The sequence below is a fragment of the Eubalaena glacialis genome, chromosome 1, assembly GCF_028564815.1.
Source record: "Eubalaena glacialis isolate mEubGla1 chromosome 1, mEubGla1.1.hap2.+ XY, whole genome shotgun sequence".
Taxonomy (NCBI): domain Eukaryota; kingdom Metazoa; phylum Chordata; class Mammalia; order Artiodactyla; family Balaenidae; genus Eubalaena; species Eubalaena glacialis.
Genome location: NC_083716.1, coordinates 127,095,572 through 127,122,952, shown reverse-complemented (window position 1 = coordinate 127,122,952; position 27,381 = coordinate 127,095,572). Strand labels below are relative to the sequence as shown.

Here is a 27,381-nt window from a genome sequence, read left to right as displayed (position 1 = left end):
GGTGGGACTGGAACAGTGGCTGCCCACCGCAGTGTCTGTATCTCTGCAATCAGAAGCAGCAATCAGAACACAGATCCCTGATATTTGGAGGACAAGGTCCTTGCTGTTCACCCTGGCTCCCATAAGCTGTGCACAGGCTACTACAAGTACACGTGCATGGCTGCCTGCGGTGGGGGGATGGTAGTCATTGACAGGGAGCCACTGATGTGCTAAGAGGTGAAATTAACCACAATTTACTGTCCAGGGCTTCCCCTGGAAGTTGCAACTTTTGAATAGACTGCAGAGCTCTAAAAGAGTCACATGAGGCAGATTCTGCCGGTATAGTTGTCTAGGTAGGGAGATGGACTCCTGGCACTTCCTACTCTACCATCCTCCCTGATGTCACTCCACATATGTAACTTAAAATTTCCCAGTAACCACTTAATAAAGCAAAAAGAAACAGATAAGTACTTTAACAATATATTTAACCTAGTGTATCAAAAATATGATTAGTCAGTATGTAATCAACATAAAAAATTTTATACCATCTTCAAAAGTGTGTATTATTTCATACTTAGAGAACATCAATTCAGATGGTAAATTTTCAACAGTTTGAAATGTTGTACTACCAAAACAAAAATGTGTTTAACAGAAAAACATTTTATATTGCTTCAGTTTCTCAATTTAAATTTAAATTAATTAAATTTAACACTATTTAAAACTCAGCTCCTCAGTTGGAGTAGCCATCTTTCAAGTGCTCAGCAGCCATAGGTGGCAATGGCCACTATATTGAACAACCCAGCTCTAGACTCTCACCTTATAAAAAAAAGGAGATTTGTGAAGTTAAGTTTGGTTTGGCTTTACTTTCTGTTCTTTACTGAAGGGCTTTCAGTTCCTTCTTTTTTCAAAATGCCCACTGGATTAGGATGGCTCCTTCCCTTGTAAGGCAAGCATGAAATCTGTAGACACCTGGAAAGCCACTGTTGAAGCAGAAGCCTCCACAGGGAAACCCTGTAGCCATCCTAGAGGCTGCCATGCAGCTGCCATGCAGTGAGTTGTATCTTCCAGGCATAAGGTTCCAGAAGGGACTGGAGTCCACACAAGTCATTGGTACTTGTCTTCCATTCTAGAAGCAGCAAGGCTTTCACACTCAATCTAGCAAGGAGTCATGAAGAACCTAGTGGCAAGATGGGAATAAAGACACAGACCTACTAGAGAATGGACTTGAGGATATGGGGAGGGGGAGGGGTGAGATGTGACAGGGTGAGAGAGTGTCATGGACATATATACACTACCAAATGTAAAATAGATAACTAGTGGGAAGCAGCCGCATAGCACAGGGAGATCAACTCGGTGCTTTGTGACCACCTAGAGGGGTGGGATAGGGAGGGTGGGAGGGAGGGAGATGCAAGAGGGAAGAGATATGGCAACATATGTATATGTGTAACTGATTCACTTTGTTGTAAAGCAGAAGCTAGCACACCATTGTAAAGGAATTATACTTCAATAAAGATGTTTAAAAAAAAAAAAAAAAATCTAGCAAGGAGCCTGTCACTTCTGAATAACAGTGCTGGTAGCAGCTCAGCTTCATTTTACAACCCTGAAGATGTTTTGCTCTGTTTGGGGGGATCATGCTGTGAACATCCATGTGGAATCCCAGCTGCTTCCAGGAAAGTTGTTTATAATACTGCCGAATGGGCGAGACAAAGAGAACTTTCGCATTTTTTTTTCTTTTTAAGATAACTAACCCAATATGGTAAACCTCAGCAAATGCAGGTTAAAACTATAATAAGATAACATTTCACATGCATCGAATTGGTAAAAAAAATTTATCTTTGTCGGGACCTCCCTGGTGGTGCAGTGGTTAAGAACCCACCTGCCAGTGCAGGGGACACGGGTTCGAGCCCTGGTCCAGGAAGATCCCACATGCCACGAAGCAACTAAACCCATGCGCCACAGCTACTGAGCCTGCGCCCTAGAGTGCGCAAGCCACAATTACTGAGCCTGCATGCCATAAATACTGAAGCCCTTGCGCCTAGAGCCCATGCACCTCAACAAGAGAAGCCACTGCAATGAGAAGCCCACGCACTGCAACGAAGAGTAGCCCCCACTCGCCACAACTAGAGAAGAGCCCGCACGCAACAACAAAGACCCAAAGCAGCCAAAAAGTAAATTAATTTTTAAAAATTTTTCTTTGTCAATATCAAGAGCTAGCAAGAATATGGAGTAAAAAAAAAAATCTCTTCCAGAACTAGTGGGAGTATAAATTAGTTCAACCACTTTGGAAAACAGTGTGAATCATCCAATAAAGTTGATGGTGCAGATCCCTCACCAGGTACATACACTAGAGAAACCGCGTGTGGATGAGGAGTGCCCCCAGAATGCTCACAGAGCACTGTTTATAATAGCGAAATGTCTGGACCACCCGAATGTTCTTACAGAAGACTGGATAAACTGGATATATTCCACAACAAAACACTATACAGCTGTGAAAATTAATGAACTTAGGTTATGTACCTCAACATGTGAGTGGTATCACAAACAGAAACTACAATCCAAGCAAGTCAGGAAGACTACACACACTTTGATTTCATTTATATGAAGGTCAGAAACACAGAAAACTTGATAATGTGTCGGGGAACACTAAGAATGCGTTTAAGAACACATTCCTGTGTGGTGAACGTATAAAGAAAAGCAAGGCGTGGCTAACAGAAAACTCACAGAGAGTGATTACATTTGGGGGCTGGAGGAAGGGGCATGTGATCAAGGAGAGGACAGACTCAAATAAGTATGTGGTTACGAATAGCAAGTTGTCTCTCTGCTCAATGATCTATTCCAAGATAATTACTGAGAGAGACTCTGAATTCACCAATGAGGTGGCAGTATTACATTTTCACGTTCTGCCTGGAAGACATTCCTATAGGTGAGTCTTATTGCTCTGTCATGTGGCTGAATGACCTACTGACCATCTCTCATTATTTTAGGGAAATATTTGTTACAAGAGTTTTTTTGGGTAAAGATAGATGACCTTTCTAAATGTCTCATGTAAATGAGACCTGTCCATATGTACCGCATCCTGTTTATCCATTCCTCTGTCGCTGGACATTTAGGTTGCTTCCATGTCCTGGCTATTGTAAATAGTGCTGCAGTGAACATCGGGGTGCATGCACCCTTTCAAATTATGGTTTTCTCTGGATATATGCCTAGGAGTGGGATTGCTGGGTCATATGGTAATTCTGCTTTTAGGTTTTTTTTTTTATAAATTTATTTTAATTTATAAAAAGACCCAAAGGCTGTGTTGGGTCTTCCTTGCACGCGGGCCTTCTTTAGTTGCGGTGAGCAGGGGCTACTCTTCATTGCGGTGCGCGGGCTTCTCATGGCAGTGGCTTCTCTTGTTGCAGAGCACCGGCTCTAGGTGGGCAAGCTTCAGTAGTTGTGGCTCGCAGGCTCTAGAGCGCAGGCTCAGTAGTTGTGGCGCACAGGCTTAGCTGCTCCACAACATGTGGGATCTTCCCGGGCCAGGGATCGAACCCATGTCCCCTGCATTGGCAGGCGGATTCTTAACCATTGAGCCACCAGGGAAGTCCTGCTTTTAGTTTTTTAAGGAACCTCCAGACTGTTTTCCACAGTAGCTGTACCAATTTACATTCCCACCAACAGTGCAGGAGGGTTCCCTTTTCTCCACACCCTCTCCAGCATTTACTGAATATTACTCAGCCACAAAAAGGAACGAAATAATGCCATTTGCAGAGACGTGGATGGACCTAGAGAATGTCATACAGAGTGAAGTAAGTCAGAAAGAGAGAAAAATAAATATATAATATCGCTTATATGTGGAATCTAGAAAAATGGTAGAGTTGAACTTATTTGCAAAGCAGAAATAGAGTCACAGCTGTAGAGAATAAATGTATGATTACCAAAGGGGGTTGGGATGAATTGGGAGATTGGGATTGACATATATACACTGTTATGTATAAAACAGATAACTAATGAGAACCTACTGTATAGCACAGGGAAACCTACTCAATGCTCTGTGGTGACCTAAATGGGAAGTAAATCTAAAAAAGAGTGGATATATGTATACGTATGACTGATTCACTTTGCTATACAGCAAGAAACACAACACTGTAAAGCAACTATACTCCAATAAAAATTAATTTAAAAAAATGAGACATGTCCATGTAAATGAACTCAGAGGCTTAAAAAATTACTGTTCAGAACCAAAACCTTTTTTTTATTGTATGATATATATAAAAAGGTGCATATAAGACATTGCCATACAAGAATATAGAGTGGAGAAAAGACAGCCTCTTCAATAAGTGGTGCTGGGAAAACTGCACAGGTACATGTAAAAGTATGAAATTAGAACACTCCCTAACACCATACACAAAAATAAACTCAAAATGGATTAAAGACCTAAATGTAAGGCCAGACACTATCAAACTCTTAGAGGAAAACATAGGCAGAACACTCTATGACATCAATCACAGCAAGATCCTTTTTGACCCAGGTCCTAGAGAAATAGAAATAAAAACAAAAATAAATAAATGGAACCTAATGAAACTTAAAAGCTTTCGCACAGCAAAGGAAACCATAAACAAGACCAAAAGACAACCCTCAGAATGGGAGAAAATATTTGCAAACGAATCAACTGACAAAGGATTAATCTCCAAAATTTACAAGCAGCTCATGCAGCTCAATATCATAAAAAACAAACAACCCGATCCAAAAATGGGCAGAAGACCTAAATAGACATTTCTCCAAAGAAGATATACAGATTGCCAACAGACACATGAAAGAATGCTCAACATCATTAATCATTAGAGAAATGCAAATCAAAACTACAATGAGATATCATCTCACACCGGTCAGAATGGCCATCATCAAAAAATCTACAAACAATAAATGCTGGAGAGGGTGTGGAGAAAAGGGAACACTCTTGCACTGTTGGTGGGAATGTAAATTGATACAGCCACTATGGAGAACAGTATGGAGGGCCCTTAAAAAACTAAAAATAGAACTACCATATGACCCGGCAATCCCACTACTGGGCATATACCCTGAGAAAACCATAATTCAAAAAGAGTCATGTACCAAAATGTTCATTGCAGCTCTATTTACAATAGCCAGGACATGGAAGCAACCTAAGTGTCCATCAACAGATGAATGGATAAAGAAGATGTGGCACATATATACAATGGAATATCACTCAGCCATAAAAAGGAACGAAATTGGGTCATTTGTAGAGACGTGGATGGATCTAGAGACTGTCATACAGAGTGAAGTAAGTCAGAAAGAGAAAAACAAATACCGTATGCTAACACATATATATGGAATGTAAGAGAAAAAAAAAAAGGGTCATGAAGAACCTAGGGGCAAGACGGGAATAAAGACACAGACCTACTAGAGAATGGACTTGAGGATATGGGGAGGGGGAAGGGGAAGCTGTGACAAAGTGAGAGAGTGGCATGGACATATGTACACTACCAAATGTAAAATAGATAGCTAGTCGGAAGCAGCCGCATAGCCAGGGAGATCAACTCAGTGCTTTGTGACCACCTAGAGGGGTGGGATAGGGAGGGTGGGAGGGAGGGAGACGCAAGAGGGAAGAGATATGAGAACATATGTATATGTATAACTGATTCACTTTGTTATAAAGCAGAAACTAACACACCATTGTAAACCAATTATACTCCAATAAAGATGTTAAATTCCAAAAAAAAAAAAAAAAAGACATCGCCATATGGCCTTTAGCCATAGGTCTCATCCTGTGTGACAGAAGAGGAGACACAGAGGGGAGGGTGAGGTCAGGTGGCAAAATGGCAGACAGCCCTGACTCCTGGAGTGGAGAGGCTAAAGGCAGGTGTCCGAATTTCCTAATCCTCCCTAATAATCCCTTTTGAAGTTCCACCCCGTCGTAAGATCCAGAATTGTCACCATCCACATTTAAGCCAGGGTAGATATCTAAGCCTCCAAAAATTGGCATCAAACTGCCTCATGGACCAGACAAGTTTGGATCTGACAGCCAGACCCCCAGAACTGGCCGGCAAGTTGGGCAGGCTTGCTCGTCATTTCATTTACCTCTCAATCACGCAGTCCTACATCTTAACGTGACTGAAACTTTCAGTTCCCACTGAGTATACTATTTTTTAAAATAGTAAAGTGAACTGCAGTAAACTCACCACCTAGCTTAAAAATAGGCTATCCCCAGTACGTTTAATGCCTGTACGCTCTTTCCGTTATCTCCTTCCCGTCCCCACAAACAGAACCACTGTCCCCAGCCGCAGTTTCTGGCTCAGCAGGTCTGGGTGGCTGGAGAACGTGCATCTCTAACAAGTTCCCAGGAGATACTGACGCTGCTGGTCTGGGGACCACACTTTGAGAACCACTCCCTACAGCACACACCCAGGAACAGATTACTGGGCTGTAGGGTATGTACTTGTTCAGATTTTATTAGGGAATGCAAAACTATCTTCCAAAGTTGTACCAACTTACACTCTTGCCAGCAATGGGTAAGAGTGTCTGTTGCTGGAAATCCTTGTCAACACCTGAATATCATCTAACTTTAAAATTTGTGCCCATCTGGTATGTGTGAAATGGTATCTCACTGTGACAAATCTCTTTTTCCAGTCTGTAGTTTGTCTCTCATTCTTTATGGTGTTTGTTGAACAGAAGTTCCCTTATTAATATTAATGCAGCCAAATTTATCAGTCTTTTCCTTTATGGGTCATATTCTTTGTGTCTTATTTAAGAAGACCCCCCTACTCTAAAAATTTAAAGCTACTTTCCTACATAGTATTCTAAACATTTTATGTGTTTTCCTTTTACATAACAGTCTTTAATCTGCCAGGAATTGATTTTTGATTATGGAGTAATATATGGGTCCAATTTCATTTATTTTTCCCTCTTGAGATACAAGGATGACCTCTTGTCCAAGCACTATTTATTGAATATCCCATCATTTCCCCACTGATCTGCCTTACTGTCTCTATCAGAACTTAAGTTTCCTTATATGTCTGGGTCTACTTCTGGGTTTCTGTCTGTTCTGTTGAATTACTTTGAGTCAATAGCATACTCTTTTAATTATTTTAACATTATGACGTCTTATTATCTCATAAAGCAAGACCTCCTAATTTATTTTCTCCTTTAAAAAGCTTGCATATCTTTTGCCAAATTTATCACTAGGTAAATAATGTTTTCTGCTATTGTAAATTGTATCTTTTTAAAAAATTGAAATCTGCATAGTATACATTTTAAAAGACATTTAATATTTATCCAGAATTTCAGTTGCTATGGGTATGGTTTTTCAGAGTATCTAGGATGCCATTTTCTTTATCTTTCCTTAAACTTTAATTGCACTGATTTTGTCATACATAATAAAAATATCACTAGATCACTACAGCATCTAATAAGGAGGATTCAAATTTGAAAATATATTTCCTAAATCAGCTCCGTGACTGTTCTGACAAGTTCTTTCCTGAGAATCGACCACACATAGCTTTTGTCATTTCTCTCCATCAGAACGTGGTGGGGAGGAAACGTTAAGGTGGGCAGAAGGGGGATGGGGGATTCATAATTTCTATCTAACACAGATAACTTGGCCTAGAAAACCAAAATGGCAAAATATTGACAATGGGTGAATCTGGGTAAAGGATTTACAGGATTTCTTTGTACTATTCTTGCAACTTTCTAAGTTTCCAAAAAAAAAAAAAAAGTTAAATAGAAACCTTCAGGAATAACTAAAATCATAAAGCCGACCATGCTGGAGTTACAGCCACACCCTCTTCTAAAGGATTCTTTCTGGTTCATGACCCTCCTAAGGGGGCAGTGAGCATGTGATATCCATGAACATTTCTCACCACAGCTGAAGGGACAACCCAAGGCTGGCCCACAAATTATGCCTAACAGGCTGGATGAAAAGGTGAAGTGGGCTGATTGGATGCTTCTCTATGGAACTGGAAAAGTGAAAGACTGAGCTAGTTATCAACAGAAGGTGGTATTGAAAAATGGTGATGTAGAGGGTGGAGAAGCTGCCATGGACCCTGAGCAAGCGGAAAGTCCAGAGGAATCAAACTGGACAAGAGGAGGAAGCCAGCTGGTACAGAACAGAAAGACTTACTCGGAGCCAAGTCACATTCACGGTCATACACTAGGGTGAGAAGCCAGGAATTCCTGCTGCAAAGATTCTCTAGAGCTGACCCAAATCCAAAACCCCAGATTCTAGACTCCATGTGGTCAGGCCTATGATGGCTCAGTTTCGTTTCATGGCCCTCACTGCTCCCCATGAATCCTTACTTCTGGTCTTTACTGCTTACAACCAAAAGAACCCAACTGCATCCCTCTAACCAATACTTTTCCCCATGAAATTGAAAAATATGTGACCTTTAATGATTTTGTAAATATAAGCCTGAAGTCATTTATGAAGTTCTGCCACTAATGCTGTATTATAGTCATTGTATTTAACTACATCCTAACCAACCAAAAATTTGAAAACCACTCTTTAATTTAAAGCCAGCCTGGGGGCTTCCCTGGTGGTGCAGTGGTTAAGAATCCGCCTGCCGATGCAGGGGACATGGGTTCGAGCCCTGGTCCGGGAAGATCCCACATGCCACGGAGCAACTAAGCCTGTGCGCCCCAACTACTGAGCCTGTGCTCTAGAGCCGGCGAGCCACAACTACTGAGCCCGCGTGCCACAGCTACTGAAGCCCGCGTGCCTAGAGCCCGTGCTCCGCAACAAGAGAAGCCACCGCAATGAGAAGCCCACGCACTGCAACAAAGAGTAGCCCCGGCTCGCCGCAATTAGAGAAAGCCCGCGTGCAGCAACGAAGACCAACACAGCCAAAACTAAATAGATAAATAAATAAAATAAATTTAAAGCCAGCCTGTCTTAGCTCAAGTTGCTATAACAAAATACCTAAACTGGGTGGCTTATCAACAAGAGAAATCTATTTCTCACGGTTCTGGAGGCTGGAAATCTGAGATCATGGTGCCACCATGGCCAAGTTCTAGTGAAGGCCCTCTTTTAGGACACCATCTGCTGACTTTTCAACTGTGTCCTTTTTGGCAGGAAAAGGGAGAGAGCTCTCTGGGGTCTCTTTTATAAGAACACTAATCCCATTTGTTACGGTTCCACCCTCATGACCTAATCACCTTCCAAAGGACCCCACCTCCTAATACCATCACACTGGGGATTAGGATTTCAACATATGAATCCCAGGGGGACACAAACATCCAGTCACCCTTTTACTAAATCTCTTCCCTCTCTAGCTTTCTTTCTTTACAGAGCCAGTTTTTCTCATGGAACCTACATGAACACAGAGGGAGAGGCAGATGCTGGGTGGTCAGCTAGAGTCACCCACTAGCCTTCTTGTTTCCAGGAATGATTCAAATCCGTGCGTCAGCCTAGTGACCACACGTCATGGCTACCTCATGCTGCACCCGAGACACGCATGTGGACTGAACCTTTGACCTTCCCGTGCATCTGGCCAGGCCCTTCAGCTCTCACAGACTAGCTGCTTCCACCCTGCACAGCTCCTCCCATCACTAACCCTGAGAGTACGTATGATGGTCATAGACAAACCTAGAACTGTCCTCTCCACGGAGGTGGGAGGAGGGCTAGGAGAACACCTGCACCCATGGGCCCAAGTATACTTCTTCAGGCCAGGAACATCTTGTGTGCAGTAAACCCTTGGAGAGGATGTGTAGTTTCAGCTAGGTGTTGCTCATTTTTCATAGGACTGTGAGAATTAAGCTAATGTGCTGTGTTTCCACCTGGAAGCGGCTCTCTGCCACATCCCACAGGTTGCACAGGCCTTTCTCCCACCACAGGGTCCGAGAATGTAGTCTCTGGGGTCTTTGAGCTCTCTGATCCTTTTAAAGGTGTTTTTTCATTTCAGTGATAATCTGAGCGACGACTACCAGCTATTCTGGCTCCTCTGAAGATTGGGGTGCCTACGTCCCCAGCTGAGATTACTATCACAGTGCAGCTAAGTGAGCCAAAGGCAAATGCCAGGGTCTGCAAGAAGCTGGTCCTTTAAGAGGCACCATACATTGTTCATGTTTGAGAAACTCTGGAGTAGCTTATTTAACTGTAGGAGATGATCTGCCCTAAGATCATGTATAATGTGGCCATTTGCAAAGGTTTCAGATGACTCCTCAGTGGTGAGGGTCCCCTGGCCCCTGACTCTCCCACAGGACTTGCTGGGTGAACTGTTCCCATTACAGCCCAGGGAGGTCCATCTCGACTCTTCCCAGCCTAGAGGTGGGTCAACTTTCCCCACAGGTGGTTGTGCACCAGCTTCCAGAAGTGGTTTTCAACCAGGACACAGTTGGGGAATCCCATAAACACAGGAAGGAAACATGTCTGGCTCTCCAGCCAGATTGGCAAGACCTGAAACGCCCAGGCTCTTTGGACAATTTTTTTTTCTTTTTTTTTTTTGGCTGTGTTGGGTCTTCATTGCTACACGTGGGCTCTTCTCTAGTTGCGGCGAGCAGGGGCTACTCTTCGTTGCAGTGCGCAGGCTTCTCATTGCAGTGGCTTCTCTTGTTGCGGAGCATGGGCTCTAGGCGCGCAGGCTTCAGTAGTTGTGGCACACGGGCTCAGTAGTTGTGGCTCGCGGGCTCTAGAGCACAGGCTCAGTAGTCGTGGCGCACGGGCTTAGTTGCTCCGTGGCATGTGGGATCTTGCCGGACCAGGGCTGGAACCTGTGTCCCCTGCATTGGCAGGCGGATTCTTAACCACTGTGCCCCCAGTGCAGCCCCCAGATTTGCTTTTATAGACGTTCTTTGGCTCAGCCGAGCCCATCCTGTTGGGACTTCACTGGCCCCGTCACACCCATTTCAGGGAAGCCTCCCGATGGCCAGCCAGGAAGGAGCCTTTCAAACTTACGCAAGGCACTTGCGCCTCCCCGGTTTGACAGGCACCCCCACACGGGATGAGCCTGTCACTTGTGTGCTTAAGAAGAGGGGTTCACTGCTTGTGGTCACTCCCCCCCAACCACTCTTTTGAATATCCTGAAACAATAGGGATGAAGAATATCAATTAAGATTATTCCTAGGCTCCTGAATCCGCTGCTGAACACGTAAAACCCTGGGCAGAGAGGAGCCTCCGCCACTTGGCCGGGGCAGGATGGGGCAGGCAGGATGTCCAGCCAGCTCCTGAGGCCCAGGGGTCAGCCCCGGCCAAAGAGGAGACGAGCGGGCCCTCTCCCCACGCCACCCTCCCGCCATGACGTTACGCCTTCAGCCCCAGAATAGTAGAGGACGTTTGGGAAATTCACACTCTAAAAATATTTCCTTTTTTCATGTAGGCAAGATAACACAGGAGTGACAGTGGGTTACTAAGAATGCCGTTCCCTCATTATGTAACACGGACAAAAATAAAGAGTGTTCTGGGCCAAAAACAGGGCTGAGAAAGAGGAATGTGAATAAATAGCACTGACAAGTCATTATTTACTCAAACTGTCAAATGGCTGAAGAACTTAAGGAAAGTTCTGATCCACATGACACATCACTGATTAGTCATGTGACTACGGAGGGAGCCCAGGTCAGCGTCCTGACAAGCGTTTGTAGCGGAGGCCGCTCAAGGAAAGGTAAGTCGCACAGTGCACACTCCCTCCCCCGTCATCAGCCAGCGGTAAGACTGGGGCTCCCTCGCGAGACTGCAGCCCATCCTGTGTCAGGTGACAGACAGGGTGCAGGTCGCACTGGAGCGCCCAGCCGGGTACCCTCGCTGGAGGCTGTCGTGCCGGCAGGTGGCTGGTTACGAGCCACGGGTCCCTCTCCCAGCAGAGCCGCTGCCCCTCAGGGGTCAGAGCAGGGCGTCCAGACTCACCCCGGCTTTCACTGCCCACCGCCCGGGCTTCTCCAGGTCCTGCCAGTGTCGCTTGCTGAATCTCTCACCCCCTCACCACTGCCGTGGTCGAGGCCACTGCTATCTCGTGCGGGCATCACCATGGCGACCACTCTAGTTCCTGACGGGTGAGCCTCTGTTCCTCCACTGAAAACCTTCCAGAGCTTCTCTGTTCTCACTCAACAAGCTCCAGACTCCCCAGAGGGGCAGGTGAGGTGCTGAACCAGCCGCCACTTCCCTCTCTGCTCCGGCCACACCGGCATCGGGGCTGGGGGCCTCTGCAGATAAGGCTGCAGCCTGGAACGAGCCAGGACTCTTCCCAGGTTCCTGCCCCAGCCCTCCGCCTCGATAAAGTCTACTCAGCCTTTAACTGTAACTTCCTCCACAGAGCCGGGAGCCAAGGAGGGGGAAAGGAATCAAAAGAAAACCACTCGTTTGATGAGAGGGTAGGAGATTTCGAAGTCCCTCTCTTGTTGCATCATCTCTATGAACACCAGCTGCTGGACGTGTCCTCACGCGAAAACCAGAGCTTGTAGCCAACAGCTAAGCGGTCATTCGTCCACAGCTGGGCCACTTAGTACAGCTAAGTACCTGGAGCGTGCTGGGCACTTTTCAGATATTATCTTGTTTAGTTTTTGTAACGCCCCATCTTGCAGAGGAAGAGGTTCGGCGTCTTGGGGCTGATAAAAGCTGGGATTTGATCTCTCCTGGGCCAGGCCTGTGCTTCTGCCATCAGGCCCAGGGCCTACCAGCAACTAGAGGGGCACGCATCCATCTGGATGGCTTTTGAACGACGCTTTTAGGGGTTGAACTGTGACCCCAGCGCCCGTCCAAAAAAGTAAGATATGTTGAAGTCCTAACCCCAGGACTTCAGACCGTGACCTTGTTTGGAAATAAGGTCACTGCAGATGTAACTAGTTCAGATGAGGTCATACTGCAGCAGGATGGCTGGTGTCAAAAAAACAGACTCACGGTGGGGTGGAGGGACACTGCCATGTGATGACAGAGGCAGAGACAGAAGCGCTGCAGCTGGGAGCCAAGGAACAAGGATGCCAGCAACCACCGGCAGCTAGAAACAGGCAAGGCAGGCTCCTTCCCTACACGCTTCAGGGGGAGCACCGCCCTGCCAACACCTTGATTTCCAACTTGGAGCCTCCAGAACTGTGAGACAATAAATTTCTGCCATTTTTATGCCACCCAGGTTGTGACACTTTGTTACCGCAGCCTTAGGAAACTAATACAGTGGCAAATTCTCTTTTTCTCTCCTGGGAAATGCTTTTTATCACAGGCCTGCTCAGTACTACAGACGGTCAACTCACCAGCTTTGAACCCAACTAACAGCATCTGCAGCACCAGCCGGCCCAGCCTGCACGGGGCTCCCTCACAGGCCATTTGTCTACCTTATTCTGGGACAAAGATGGAGACAAACCTGCAAACTTAAACAAAAAATAAACATTCTATCATGGTTTTGCATGAAAAAAAAAATCCAGCTTTTTTTTTTCAACCTGATAGGGCAGATATGTACCTTCGAGAGGCTCACTCAGCCAGAAAGCAGCAGAGGGAAATGTGCCTCTGAGTCGACATTAAGATCTCCACCAGGAACTGCCGAGGTTGGCCTCGAGGAGGGGACGAGAGGGGCACGTCCCTGGAGACCCAATCAGAGACTGAGCCACACTCCTGTTCTCTCCAGATAGGGGCCAAGTAGGGGCCTTCGGTCAGGCTGCCTTCCTTGGCAGGTAAGCTCAGCCCAGGAGTGATCCCTGCAGTAGGCGAGCCTTCATTGGGGAATTTATCCACGACCACCAGTCAGACATCACAAGCTCCCAGGGGAAAAACTGCTGGCAAAGAAGTTGTGTTAATATGAACTAGCTTTATTTTGTATTTCAAGAATTAGGCCAGCCCACTTTCACAGGCTGATGCCAAGCTCCACTTCTCAGAGCTGGAGAAATGCTGGCAGCAGCCTTTGGCTTTCAGGAAGTAATATCCTGTGACACTCTGGTTTTATGGTGCCCAGTGACAAAGAAATTGAGTTGAGAAGATTCAAACACAACAGTTTTGCCACTGAGATGCATTCATTCATTCACTGTTTGCTGAATGCCAAGTCCTATCCATTACCCTGCATGCCCAGAAGAAAGGCGCAGGCAGCAAGAGCGGGTTACAGTTGGCTTGAAACAGACTAAACTGGCTTCGTGCTCTTGCCCTCTTCCTCATCCCATCCTCCTGCCCCTACCCCGTCCTCCAGTTCCTGGCAAGGAAGAGTACACAGCAACCAAAACCCCATCTGGTTTAGGGCGGAAGTGTTAAGTGCACCCACCGGTCGGAGGGGACACGAATCTTCCCCTCCCGGTGGTCACCTCTGTTCTTCCCCAGTAAGAATTGTATTACCACTCTGACTGCATTTGTTACTCGGCAAGCACAGGTACGCACCAGTCAGTGCTTAGGCCGCATCTTACTCAGTGTCTCAATGGCATTTGACCCAGTTGATCAACTCCCTCCTTCAATTTTTTTTTTTCTTGGCTTCTAGAACATCACACTTCTGGTTTTCCTTCTGCATCAGTGGTTACTCCTTCTCCATGTCCTCTGGCCGTCCTCCTCCTCTTCCTGTTATCTGGTTCAATCCCCAGACCATCTCTCTGCATTGTGTTCACTTCTGAGTGGTCTCATACTGTCTATGGCTTAAGTACTGTCTGTATCTAAATTCCCCAATTTATAGCACAAGCGCTAACCTTTTCCTTAAACTCCAAACTTACACAATCAATCACTTCTAACTGTATTAGTTATCTATTGCTGTATAACAAATGGCCCCCAAATTCAGAAGCTTAAAATAACAAACATTCTCACAGTTTCTGAGGGTCGGCAAACCACGAGCAGCTTAGCCTGGCAGTTCTGGTGCAAGGTCCCTCAGGAGGCTGCAGTCTTGTGAGACTGGGGAGAATCCACTTCCAAGCTTACATGGCTTCTGGCAGGAGCCCCCATTCCTCAGGATGTGGGCCTTTCCCTACGGTTGTCTGTGACCTGGCAGTTGACTTCCCCCAGAGTGAGTGATCTGAGAGAGAAAGCCACTCTGAGACTAATGTCTTTCCTAACCTAATCTTGGGAGAGACACACCAACACTTTTTCTGTGTTCTGTTCATCACAAAGCCCAGCTCTGGTACAATTTTTGGGGGTGGAAACTACACAAGGGTGTGAATACCAGGAGGGAGGAGGTGGGGAGCCACTGCGGCCATCTCAGACGCTGGCTACCCCAGGTGGATCTAACTGTTAGCTCAAAGTTAGCATATCCTAACTCCAAATCTCTATTCACATCCTCCCCGCAAACCTGCTCTTCCCTCAGCCTTCCCCGTCTCAGTATGTGATAGCATCACTCACTCACTCACTCAGGCCCCAAACTTCCAACTCACCCTTGACTCTTTCTCATACCCTCAGTAATGCCGTCAGCATATTCTGTGCATTCTGCTTTCAAAACGTGTACCAAATCTCGTCACCTTTTACCCCCTCCGCTGCTACCACTCCAGTGCAAACCATCAACACTGCTACTAGTTTCACTACTTGCACCCCTGCCTCTGCAGTGTATTCTCCACACAGCAGCCAGAGTGAAGAGTTTCCAAATGTCAGATCATGACACCATGCCCCACCCCCCCCTTCAAAATTCTCCACTGGCTTTCCCTTTCAATCAAGAAAACGAATCCCAACTCCTAATGTTTAGTGTGATCTGGTCTTCGCACGTTTGCCCAACTTTCTTTTCTTCACCCTTTTCCCTCCCCTACTCTACTCCCTGGCCACTCTGGCCTTTTCTCAGTGCCTCCGACATACCACGTTTACTCATACCTCTGCCTTTTTCTATCCCGTCTGGGGTCATCTCCCAGGCGCCCACAAGGCCGGCTCCCTCACTTCATTCAGGTCTCTGCTCCATGTCACTGCCTCACAGGCCTTCCTTTATCACCTTTCCATAAACCACCACTCTCCCCCTACTCAGGTAATTTGATCATACTTATCCCTTGATGTAAATGCCATGAGGGCCTTTTACCTGTCCTGTTCGCTGCTGTATACCCATCGCCCAGGACAGTACCTGGCACATAGCTGGCATTCAATAAATGTCTGCTGAACTAATGAATGGAATATAAAAATAAATGCTTAGAGAGTTTTAAAAATCCCATCCTGAAGAAAAATCTAGATTACTGTGGTGGTATAGGGACACATAAAGTGGGAGGGCCCATGTGAGGACACTTCCTGTTGGTTCCACAAGCACTTGTCAGGCTCTCTGCAACATGTTACAAAGCACAAAGGAGGGGGAAAAGAACCACTGACGATATAATTGCTACTTTCCAATTTAGTACCAGATCTAGGACATGTAAATACTTTCTTAGCCTCTCCAATCCATTCAGTGTGGTCTAAAACCCACCACATCACTCCCTTGCTTCAAACTCTTGACTCACCAGTGCCCCGAAGACACAGCCCGAACTTCTTGCTGTGGTTTACCCAGAACTTCCTCATCTCACCTCAGTGACCTCACCATCGTCACATCTTGCCTCTTTCTACTCTGGGTACCTCACCCAGCCAAACTGAAATGCTGGCTATTCTCCAAAGATACATTTTCCTTTGCTCTTGAGTTTTTTGCACATTCTGTGTTCTCTAGCCATAACAATCTTCCTACGCCCTCCTGTATCAGTTCGTTTTTGCAGCATAACAAACCACCCCAACTCTCTCTTCCTTCTGCAGTCTTCTTTGCATGTCTCACGGTTCCCAGGAGGAAGAGAAGGCAAGCCTCAACGTGCAAATACTTTTCAAGTCTCTGCCTGTGTCACACTTGCTAACACCCCATTGACCCACGAAAGACAAGGCTAAGGGCTGGAAAAATAAACTCCACTCCATGGGAGCAGCGGCGCAATCACAGTAAATCAGGGCAAGCGCACAGGGACGGGGAATAACTGTAGTTCTTCTTTGCAAGCAATTTTCCATACTTACCTCAGCTCCTACTTACCTCAGCTCCTACTTACCTCCTGCTCTCAATCTAGAAATCATCTCCTCTAGAAAGATTTCCCTGATCCCTAAAGCCTGACTGAAAAACCTCCCCCATAACCCCTCATATTCACTATTTTTAAAAACATAAAATTTATTTATTTATTTACTTATTTTTGGCTGCATTGGGTCTTCATTGCTGCGCGCGGGCTTTCTCTAGCTGCAGCGAGCAGGGGCTACTTTGTTGTGGTGCGCGGGCTTCTCATTGCGGTGGCTTCTCTTTGCTGCAGAGCACGGGCTCTAGGCACGCGGGCTCAGTAGTTGCGGCACGCGGGCTCTAGAGCGCAGGCTCGGTAGTTGTGGTGCACAGGCTTAGCTGCTCCGCGGCACATGGGATCTTCCCGGACCAGGGCTCGAACCCGTGTCCCCTGCGTTGGCAGGTGGCTTCTTAACCACTGCGCCACCAGGGAAGTCCTATATTCACTATTACTGCATGTATTAGTCGCCACTACCAACGAATGAATGAATTACTAAATAAACATTGGACCTCCAGTTCATACCGTCGAGTTGACTGCACTCTCCATTTTATAGCCATGTTACCTCAGTCTTCCCTAACTGATGGGAAGGTCACTGAAAGGAGGGAGTCTGTTCGGTTTCTGTTTCACCTTCATTGCCTAGTACAGTACCTGATACGAAGTAGGTACTTAAAAATATCTTAAAATCAACAAACACGTAACTATAATAAAAGTAAAATGGGATAATGTCATTAAAAAAGGCACAAAGTGTTCTTGAGATCCCTGCAAGACTCAGCAGGCTGCAAATATTTAGGAAAATCTGAGACAGCATAAAACTAACTGAAATAAGAACAAAATGCCCACTGGAGGGGAGAAAAGAAGAGAAAATTAGCCAGAGAAAGCAACACCTTCCCTTTTATTAGATTCACAATGCCTTTTTAAAGTACAACCTCTCTTTGAAGAACGTTTTTTTGTTATTAACTTCCTCATTAGAAAGCAGACAAACACTGTCCTTGAAAGGTGCGTTTCTCCTTGGCTCTGCGCTCAGTCCTCGGGCCACACTGCATGGTTTGCCAGCAGCGGTCAAACCCAGCGTCTCAGAGAAGAGCGCCGTGAAGGCCAGGAGGTAATCAGCAAGAGCCTCCTATACTTCATACATACATACATATATATATATGCATATATATACATATATGTACACACACATGTACATTTTTTTAATGAAAATAATATAACAGGGTTTACAGAGCTCTATTAATTCTTTAAAGTTACATAGGCAAGGTCTATGCTTCAGTATAATCATTTTTCACTTTGGATTAAAGTGGGAATTTTAGGCCTAAAAATAGATTTAAGATTACCGAACAGAGGCCATATAGCAACACAGACTTGATAAATCTTGATCGTCACATAACTAGAAATATGTTGGTGTTATCCTTATGCTGGGTGCTACACATTCCCCATCGATTATTTTCATTTTAACTATAATACAAAAGCAAAATAGTTCACTGAAGTAATCTTCTATTCATTACATTAGCACATATGCCAAATTATACTAACTGCACGATAATCTCTCTGTTTAGAGGCTATATTTTTAGCGTGTGCTCATCTCTGCTTCATTAAATACTGCAAGCAACCACAAAAAAAGGAATGCATGTTGTACAGCAAGAGAGAGAACAACGATCTGCAGGGTGATATCTTCCAGGGCAACCAAAGACAAAACAAGTCAGAGAAACAAACCTTACGAGAGATATAAAACTAATTTGCAGTGACATTTAATATATAGTTTTTTAATCGGAAGGAATACACTTAAGTCCCAGTTACATGGAAAAACACATAGACTATGTGAAATTCCAGGCTTTCTCCTAGAATATTCAAAATGCTCATCAAAAGTCAATTAGTACAGTAAAGATGGCCACCAGGTGACTGAATGAACAGAATGTCATTTAGTATTTTAAAAATAGATTCTGGGAGTAGAAGCTACCACCAAAATATCCAGAAATCTGAGTTAACTGGTACTCTACTTTGCATACTTGATACTAATAAATATAATAAGTGTTTACAGAGACTATGAATGCAGGGCAATAGCCTAAGGGATAGTCACGGAAAAGAAGAAATGAACACAATCCTGCTGGAGGGAGTACACAGAACTCCTGCTGTTGTTTTGGTCTCCCCCCATCCCCCAAACAACAAGGGCCGTCTCTTTGGGGAAGAAATCTTTCAATAGCTGAAGCCCATTCCTCTGCCCCCACAAGACCCCAGAGAGCCCAGTGGAGAGTCTCTCAGATGCTGGTATGATTGATTCTTGATCACCAAACTGGACAGGTCCTCTTCATGGCCTCTCAGGTTCTGACTGGCACAACCTCCTTCCCACAGAAGGGGTGAGCACTGTCTGTGAAGCCACAAATGAGGGAACTCTAGAAGGGTTAGAAGAAGGAGGTATCTGACGAAAAGGCACCTGCAAGTCTGAAATCCTCTTTGGTGAGGACACTGTACATGCGCTGAGGCAGAGCCCGGGAGTAGGGAGCGGGGCGGGGCACGGTCGTGCGCAAAATGAGCTCCCGGCCCGCAGCGGGAGGGAAGTCTGCCGCCAGGTTCTGCCTCCTCTCTTCTGGGGGGACCATCCTCTTCAGATCCTCCTCCGGCGGAGCCATGGCTGCAGCCTTGAAGAGAATCACATACTAGTTCAAGAGCAGGCCGAACGCTAAACTCAGATCATTTTGAAGGACAGATGAATAAGCATGATAAATACATAAAAATGTTCTACATTACTCAGTAATGCAGTCAGTTATGTTATGATTGCTCAAAAATCACAACACAGAAAATGCAAGAAGCTTGAAACACTGCATGAGCAGCCAGAGATTACAAATAAACTGGTGACACAGACAGAAGATAATGACTGCCAGGCAATCTGCTTTGGAAAGTGAGGGCCATATTCAGGCATCTGATGAAGAGGGACAATGGAGCTGCTCTGGTTTCTATACATTTCTTCTAGCAATGACCCAAGTCCAAGTCTGATGTCCTCAGTCCAGTAAGGAACTGCTGCTCTCCAGAGTCTGGAAAGATGATTTTTTATCGATTCTTTCAATTCTTTTTAAGGTTCATTTGTCAAATTAAAACTGAGGACACTGGTTTTGTTTGCTGGGTGGGTGACTAATGTAATGCGGAAGTGACAGAGGTCCATGAAATGTAGCAGTGGCCACAAAAGAGAAGTTCTCAATATTAAAGGCATCTATTTTTTCATTAAAATTGCATAAAATACATATTCAACTAGAGCTTTCATTTTAACTCTGATCACCATGTTTCTTTCACAATACCATCAATTTGGAAAAAAATAATTGTTTTGGCAATGGAAATATGAAATCATGTTATGCTAAACACCAGCAAGAAAGGTATGCCAAACCCAGACTGTTAAAGAGGTGGTTGGTTAGTCTTAATGACCTTATGAAGTTAGAGGGATGGGAAGGAACAAGGAACTATGAGGGACAAAGGCTATTTTGTTACCTCATCAGAAGATTCAGTCAGCTTGAGAAAGGGTGAGAAAAGAAAACAGTGATGAAAGGGAAACAAGCAAGATGGTTTAAAAAGAGCTAGACAAGAGATTTCAAGATTATTTCAGAGACAGCATGCACTACATTAAGGAACATGATCCTATCAAAAGAATATCAGGACAAAAACACACCACATACGACACACCTAGCCGTCCAACTGAGCAGACAAATCTCACTACTCATGCCTCTGATGGCTCAAGAGGCAACGTACAGAGTGTCACTTAATGGGGAAATGATTCAGCAAAAATCTAGCTCTTTTACCGAAGATTAAGATACTAAAAAAAGTACTCATGTCTTGAAAAACGGATAACCCAGTGAATTTAAGACTAGATGTCTGACTTATTCAATTTAGAAAGACTAAGGCAAAATCCAATCAGTGGTCTGTTTGCTGAATTCCATTTAAATATGGATATACCACTGACACATACAATCATGATGAAAGTTTATTAAAATGTATGATTTTAAGGAAAAGTTCTAAACATGTAAAATTACTGTAGGCTATAAAATATTTTCAGTGAAATTTTGTAACTTTAAAAAAGTTAAAATCTTGATTTAATAGTAGAATTGATATAAAGTATCAGTTAATTATGAAAAATTACGTGAATAAATTTGAATGGTTTCTATTAATTAGCCAGATATTTAAGAGGTGAGTTTAAAAATGTACCAACCAGGTGCTTGTTATATGGATTACAGTCTGCCAATTCCCTAAAAACATTCACTTCAAGGTTTGAAAGTTTAAAATATTTTAAAACTATATAATGTGGGATGAATGTACAATTTCAGTATCCATTAAAGAGGATTAGCTATACAATGAGCTCAGTGAAAAGATGATACACTCTTATATTTACTAATCTAGAAAGATAATTACATTAAGTGGAAAATAAGAACAAAGTACACTATGTAATATAATCCTATTTTGTAAAATTTACATATATTTGTATACACTAGATGTTAAATGTTGACAGTGATCACCAGTGGGTAGTGAGATTAATGTGATTCAGTTTTCAGTGTCATTAATTTTTCATTATAATTCTCTGTATTATCCAAATTTTTACAGTAAGACTTTACTTACAGTCTCAGGGAAAAAGGTTATTTCCACATTGGGGAAAATAATTTTGCTTACGTATTTAGAACAATGATAGTGTTCTACTCTCAGCATTAAACATATTTTATAAATACTTCAGATTTTAAATCCTCTTAACACACAGGTTTTAAAAAATGAGGAAAGAGTTTTTGCAGTATGAGGAAAATTCGTATTGGTGTTAACAAGGAAATGTGCTTATAAGCGCTGGCTAGTAAAACTGGCAAATATATCATAGGATGTGAAAACAGACTTGGTTCTGGCTTCATGCCAGAGAGAAAAACAAAATAAATCAAAGTAAGCATCTATTGTTTTCTAGAACTTTAATTTATAAGGAAATACTTGGTTTTTAACTTGAAATCCTTAAATTTAGGGGGCCACCCCATAAATAATCTCAGGTTTTAGTTCTTGCTAAAATTCCTATCAGTATATTTGGGTATGATTTTGAATATATTCAAATTCAATATATTCAAATTCAAATTCATATATTCGATGCACTCCAGACCGACTCAAAGGAGATTATGAAGTTTTTATTCCATGTGTAAACCCACGAAAATTCTTTTTCTCATTTGACTGTGAGAATTATACCTTCAAAACTGGGCCATTCTAATGTCATCACAGTGCTATATAAGGGGCACCCTGTATTTAGTACACTTCAAAATACTTTTATCAGAATCTTTAATATTAATGAGTCCTGGGACGGGGTGGGGGGAGTAATAAAAAAAAAAAAAAATTAATGAGTCCTGATGTGAGAATCACCTACGGAATACCAGCGCCTCTTAACCAGTAAACAAGATCAGTACAGAGAGAATCAACCCAAAGTATAACTAATACCATCCTCATAAAAATCCAAATCTTAACAGTTTTAGAATGTCAGAGGTACTATACGATTTTTAAAACTTTTATCAGTAGAGGTAATGACAAAGGAAAGTTTTGAAACTGAGCTTTCTTTCTGTGCTGAAGACTGTTTTCCATAGTCCTAAAAATCTGAATCTTGCTCTTCCTTCTTAGGAACCCTCTGAAGTTATATCTCTTCACCATTATAAGAATAGTTAGATTTACTAACTCCAAGCTAAGTTGTGAATCCATTGCAGTACATGGAGTTTAAAACTGGTAAAACTAAACTCTAATTTGAAAGTAGTAAACATTTTTTCCATGGCACAGCACTGGCCGTTGCTAAACAAGTCCCTATCAGGTTCGTTAACAAGGAATTTCAGGCCATTTTAACTTCTGAAATTTAGGTACTAAAATAAACTTATCATTTTATTTAAACACATAAGAAAGCAGATGGATTTCAAAGACTAAAAAGTTACTGTTGAGAGTCATTATTTCTTCAGTGTTCGAATCCAGTGCTGTTATTAACAGCTGTAGAATCGGCCACGTGTGAGCATCAAAACAGCACCTTACTGAGAGCAGAGGCCTGGAGAGACCATGACACAGTCAGCAAGGAATCTCACATACCCTCTGAGCATTCACAAACAGCTTGTGAATGATCCTGCCAGCGTGTCCTCTTCCTGCACCGACAACTAACACCTCAGGTTGCTCCAAAAGGCAACTCACAAACCTGGAAGAGAGAGGTAATGAAAGGATAGAAAACGAGCTGCTCAGTTCACACTGGGTCAATCCTCCCTGATTCATTTTGGGGACAAACCGTCAAAATGATACTGGCGAACCCTACACCAAGGCTGGAGTGGAAATTTTTTAACAGGACAGATCGACATTTGGAATTAAAATCGACTCAAATGACAATCTTACTGCCTTTCAACTGTTTTTGTAAATTTTTTTAAAAGCCCATCTCTGTCAAAGTGTAAGAAAAAATATTCAGTTTATTTCTTTCAGACTATAGAAGATGCTACACTAAATAAAAGATTTTTCTTAATGTTTTTAACAACAAAAACCATGTTTAATTTATACAGCAAAGCAATGGTCCTTATTTCTCATTTTTGTTCTTTTAAGGTGTATGAGTGTGAGTGTGAGAGTGTGTGTGTGTGTGTGTGTGTGCATGAGCTTAAAATATATGTTTTGCTGGGCAAAGTCTCAATTGTAAACTGTGCTGTTATGTGCTGGAAACACTCTACTTCCAAGTATATCACAGACACGTATGGTGGAGCTAAGTCGAAGGCACAGAGCCACCAACTCTGCACCACCTGCTCACTAACTCATACTGCTATTCTAGAAACAATTCCTGTGATTAGAGCATATTCTTCTCATTTAAGAGGAAGGAATTTTCAAGGGCAAAGAAGGCTGGGCGAAAATTTCAACAAAAGATATAATATTCAAACAAGAACTTGTTAAAAGCTATAGCAAATGCCTTGTCGTATAATATTAATTATTTAGCATCAATAATGCCACTTCTCATGGAAAGACTGATGAAAATTTTAGTTATAACAAATTCAAGCTGCTCAAGTAGCTAATTTGGAAACACTTTATCACCTATTGAAACAACATCGTCCTTTCAAGTACCACAGGCAAAAATGGAAAGGGACCCACACTGACAGGCTCCCTTCGAAATGGTCCAAATCTTGGAAGGAGGAAAAGACTGACCCAATCATTTGCCTCATCATGGAGAGGCCATCTGGTCACTCTTTCAAAACACATTCACAAAGCACAGAGGATATGCACATTTGGTATCACAAATCTTGTTTAGAAGATTTAGTAACTCTTTAGTAAATCTTGTGTAAAAACTAGGAATATTCAGCAGAAATAGTTTCAGAACACCTCTGCCTGTAGTTAAGGGACAGTAAGAGTGGAAAGCAAAGCTCTGGGGCCCTGCAAGTAACAAAGAGTGAACAGCCAGTTCCTCCACAGGCAACTACGCCAAGAGCAAACAAGGACACTCCTAGAAAGAGAGACCTGGAAGCCTTCGTTCTAAAAGTGGGAGGAATGGAAACACGTGGCAAATACTCAGAGATACAGGAGAGGTCAAATCCTATGATAAACAAATATTTCTCTGTCTCTAGCCAATGCTTGTTACAAAAAATAGAGGAACACTACAAAAGAATCTCAATATTTTACAAAAATTTTCTTAAGAGAGTGGTGGCTTTTCCTATTGCAGATAAAAATGAGTTAATCAGATAGCAATTACCTTTCAAGATCTTCCTTTTCCTCCTCTTGTTCACATTTCTCAGTTCCAAACTTGGCTTTCAGTGAGCGGGCTCTAGCAATTATAGCTTCTACATTAGTAATTTGATGGATGATTTCCTAACAGTGCAAAAGGGGAGAGGCATACATTGGAAGACAGCAAAAAAAAAAAAAAAAAAAAAAAGCAAAGCCTTTTAAAAATGTATCTTTAAAATAATTATTGCCAACTGGGGAGAACACTTGGAAAGATCAGACTTACTTCCAACTTCTTGTCTTCTGGATTGGGGAAGTGCAAAACTTTACTGGAATGAGATATTATTTGCTTTATAATCTTCTTAACTGAAGAAATATTTTCCAGACTTTCTATTTTTAAAAAGATCAAAGCCATCATTAGGTAAGTTAGGCAAAATCTACTTTTATTTTGGAAATGAATTAATGACTAATCAAATAAGACATTTACCTTCTTCCTTTACCTTGAGTATGGCTGCATGAATTACACAAGGTAACAGGTGCCTAGCAAGGTCTGCAGGTTTCTGTACTGCCAGATAGTGCAGCACCTGAAGGAGACACGAAGTTAGATAAGTGATCAATGCAGTTGTCAAAGAATAAAGCAGCCATTTATTGGGTTGGCCAAAAGGTTCGTTCACTTTTTTCCGTGAGATGGCTCTAGCAGCACTTAGTTGTCTTTAACTTCATTCGAAACAATTTTGTTAGACTGTATGTGACAGCTGTCATATCAGTATGCATTTAAAAAAAGACTAATCAAAATTGGTGAATTTTTGTGTAGCCATTTTAATATTGAAGATGGAAGAAAAAAAGCAACATTTTCGGCATATTATGCTTTATTATTTCAAGAAAGGTAAAAACGCAACTGAAATGCAAAAAAAAGATTTGTGCAGCGTATGGAGAAGGTGTTGTGACTGATCAAACACGTCAAAAGTGGTTTGAGAAGTTTCGTGCTGGAGATTTCTTGCTGGATGATGCTCCACAGTCGGGAAGACCAGTTGAAGTTGATAGGGATCAAACTGAGACATTGAGAACAATCAACGTTATACCACGCGGGAGACAGATGACATACTCAAAACATCCAAATCGAGTGTTGAAAATTTGCACCAGCTTGGTTATGTGATGTTTGGGTTCCACGTAAGTTAAGCGAACAAAACCTTCTTGACCATATTTCTGCATGCAATTCTCTACTTAAACGTAATGAAAACGTTCCGGGTTTTTTTAATTTATTTTTATTTATTTTGTCTGTTTTATTTTTTATTTGTTTATTTGTTTATTTATTTATTTATGGCTGCATTGGGTCTTCGTTGCTGCGCGCGGGCTTTCTCTAGTTGCGGCGAGCAGGAGCTACTCTTTGTTGCAGTGCACGGGCTCTAGGTGTGCGGGCTTCAGTAGTTGTGGCACATGGGCTCAGTAGTTGTGGCTTGTGGGCTCAAGCGCAGGCTCAGTAGTCATGGCGCACGGACTTAGTTGCTCTGCGGCATGTGGGATCTTCCCAGACCAGGGCTCGAACCCGTGTCCCCTGCACTGGCAGGCGGATTCTTAACCACTGCACCACCAGGGAAGTCCCAAACGTTCCATTTTTAAAACAGATTGTGATAGGCAATGAAACAATACAACAATGTGGAATGGAAGAGATCGTGGGGCAAGCGAAATGAACCACCACCAACCACAATAAAGGCTGGTCTTCATGCAAAGAAGGTGATGTTGTGTATATGGTGGGACTGGAAGGCAGTCCTCTATTATGACCTCCTTCTAGAAAACCAAGCGATTAATTCCAACAAGTACTGCTCCCAATCAGACCAACTGAAAGCAGCACTCAACGAAAAGCATCCAGAATTAGTCAACAGTAAATGCATAATCTTCCATGAGGATAATGCAAGACCACATGTTTCTTTGATGACGAGGCAAAGACAGTTACAGCTTGGCTGGGAAGTTCTGATTCATCCGTTGTATTCACCAGACATTGCACCTTCGGATTTCCATTTATTTCGGTCTTTACAAAATTCTCTTAATGGAAAAAATTTCAATTCTCTGGAAGACTGTAAAAGGCACCTGGAACAGTTCTTTGCTCAAAAAGATAAACCAAAGGCACTTTTTGGCCAACCCGATAAAAGAGTACCACTGAACTGACATCTGTAACAAGGGCAGAGATGAGCTCTCTTCTCTTAGTACCTACTGCTGCTCATTCAGGTAAGTAGCTACTACTCCCAAAGGTAAGAATAATGTTACTGAAAACATCTAAGAACTTCAGTCCTTAATAATGGTGAATACTCTCATAATTTTTTTGCCTACTTCCATATGTAATACATGCAAATTAGGAAAATACAAAGAAAATTAAAACCACCTGCAAATTATACCACCTAGAATAATAATTGTTAGTGGTGGAGCATTTTCATTCCAGGATTTTTTAAGATTTTGAATATACATAATATATTAAGTGAACTAATATTAAGTATGTAAAATACTGTTTTGTAACCTGCATTCCTCAGTTAAGATTTCTAAACATCGCTAGTGACCTTCCTCTAAATTTTTTGGTTTTATTATTTTTTCCAAAATGGAAATTGTTTCATTATTTTTCTGATTAAAAAAACGCACAGAAAAGTATATATAACACTTGGACCCTACCTTTAAGCTCCTTATTCAACAGCAGTAAAGACAAAAGAAATATAATCTCAAAATGTGAGCCTGGCTGATAAATGCTCACAGATCTCGAAAGTACATAAGTAAATGCAAAGAAGTATAATGCAAAAGTTCTCTAGAAATCCTACTTCCTAAGGAACAACACAGTTTTGTGTTTTTCTTCTCAGACTTACTTCTATAAACACAAAGATACAGATGCATATGCAATTTCTTAACAAA

The 27,381-nt window shown here is 42.8% G+C and overlaps 1 protein-coding gene across 2 annotated transcripts in view; it reads right to left on the bottom strand.

The window, feature by feature from the left end:
* Positions 1-17,732: 17,732 nt before the first annotated feature.
* The window catches only part of RAB3GAP1 (RAB3 GTPase activating protein catalytic subunit 1), a 113,049-nt gene continuing 103,400 nt past the window's right edge, over positions 17,733-27,381 (bottom strand). For both annotated transcript variants that reach the window (XM_061183512.1, XM_061183502.1), the window contains 5 exons: positions 24,974-25,070; positions 24,773-24,876; positions 24,518-24,633; positions 22,894-22,996; positions 17,733-19,463 (listed from right to left, as the gene is read on the bottom strand). In XM_061183512.1, the coding sequence (XP_061039495.1) occupies positions 19,227-19,463; positions 22,894-22,996; positions 24,518-24,633; positions 24,773-24,876; positions 24,974-25,070 (657 nt within the window). In that variant the 3' untranslated portion in view covers positions 17,733-19,226. The remainder of the gene's footprint in view (positions 19,464-22,893; positions 22,997-24,517; positions 24,634-24,772; positions 24,877-24,973; positions 25,071-27,381) is intronic.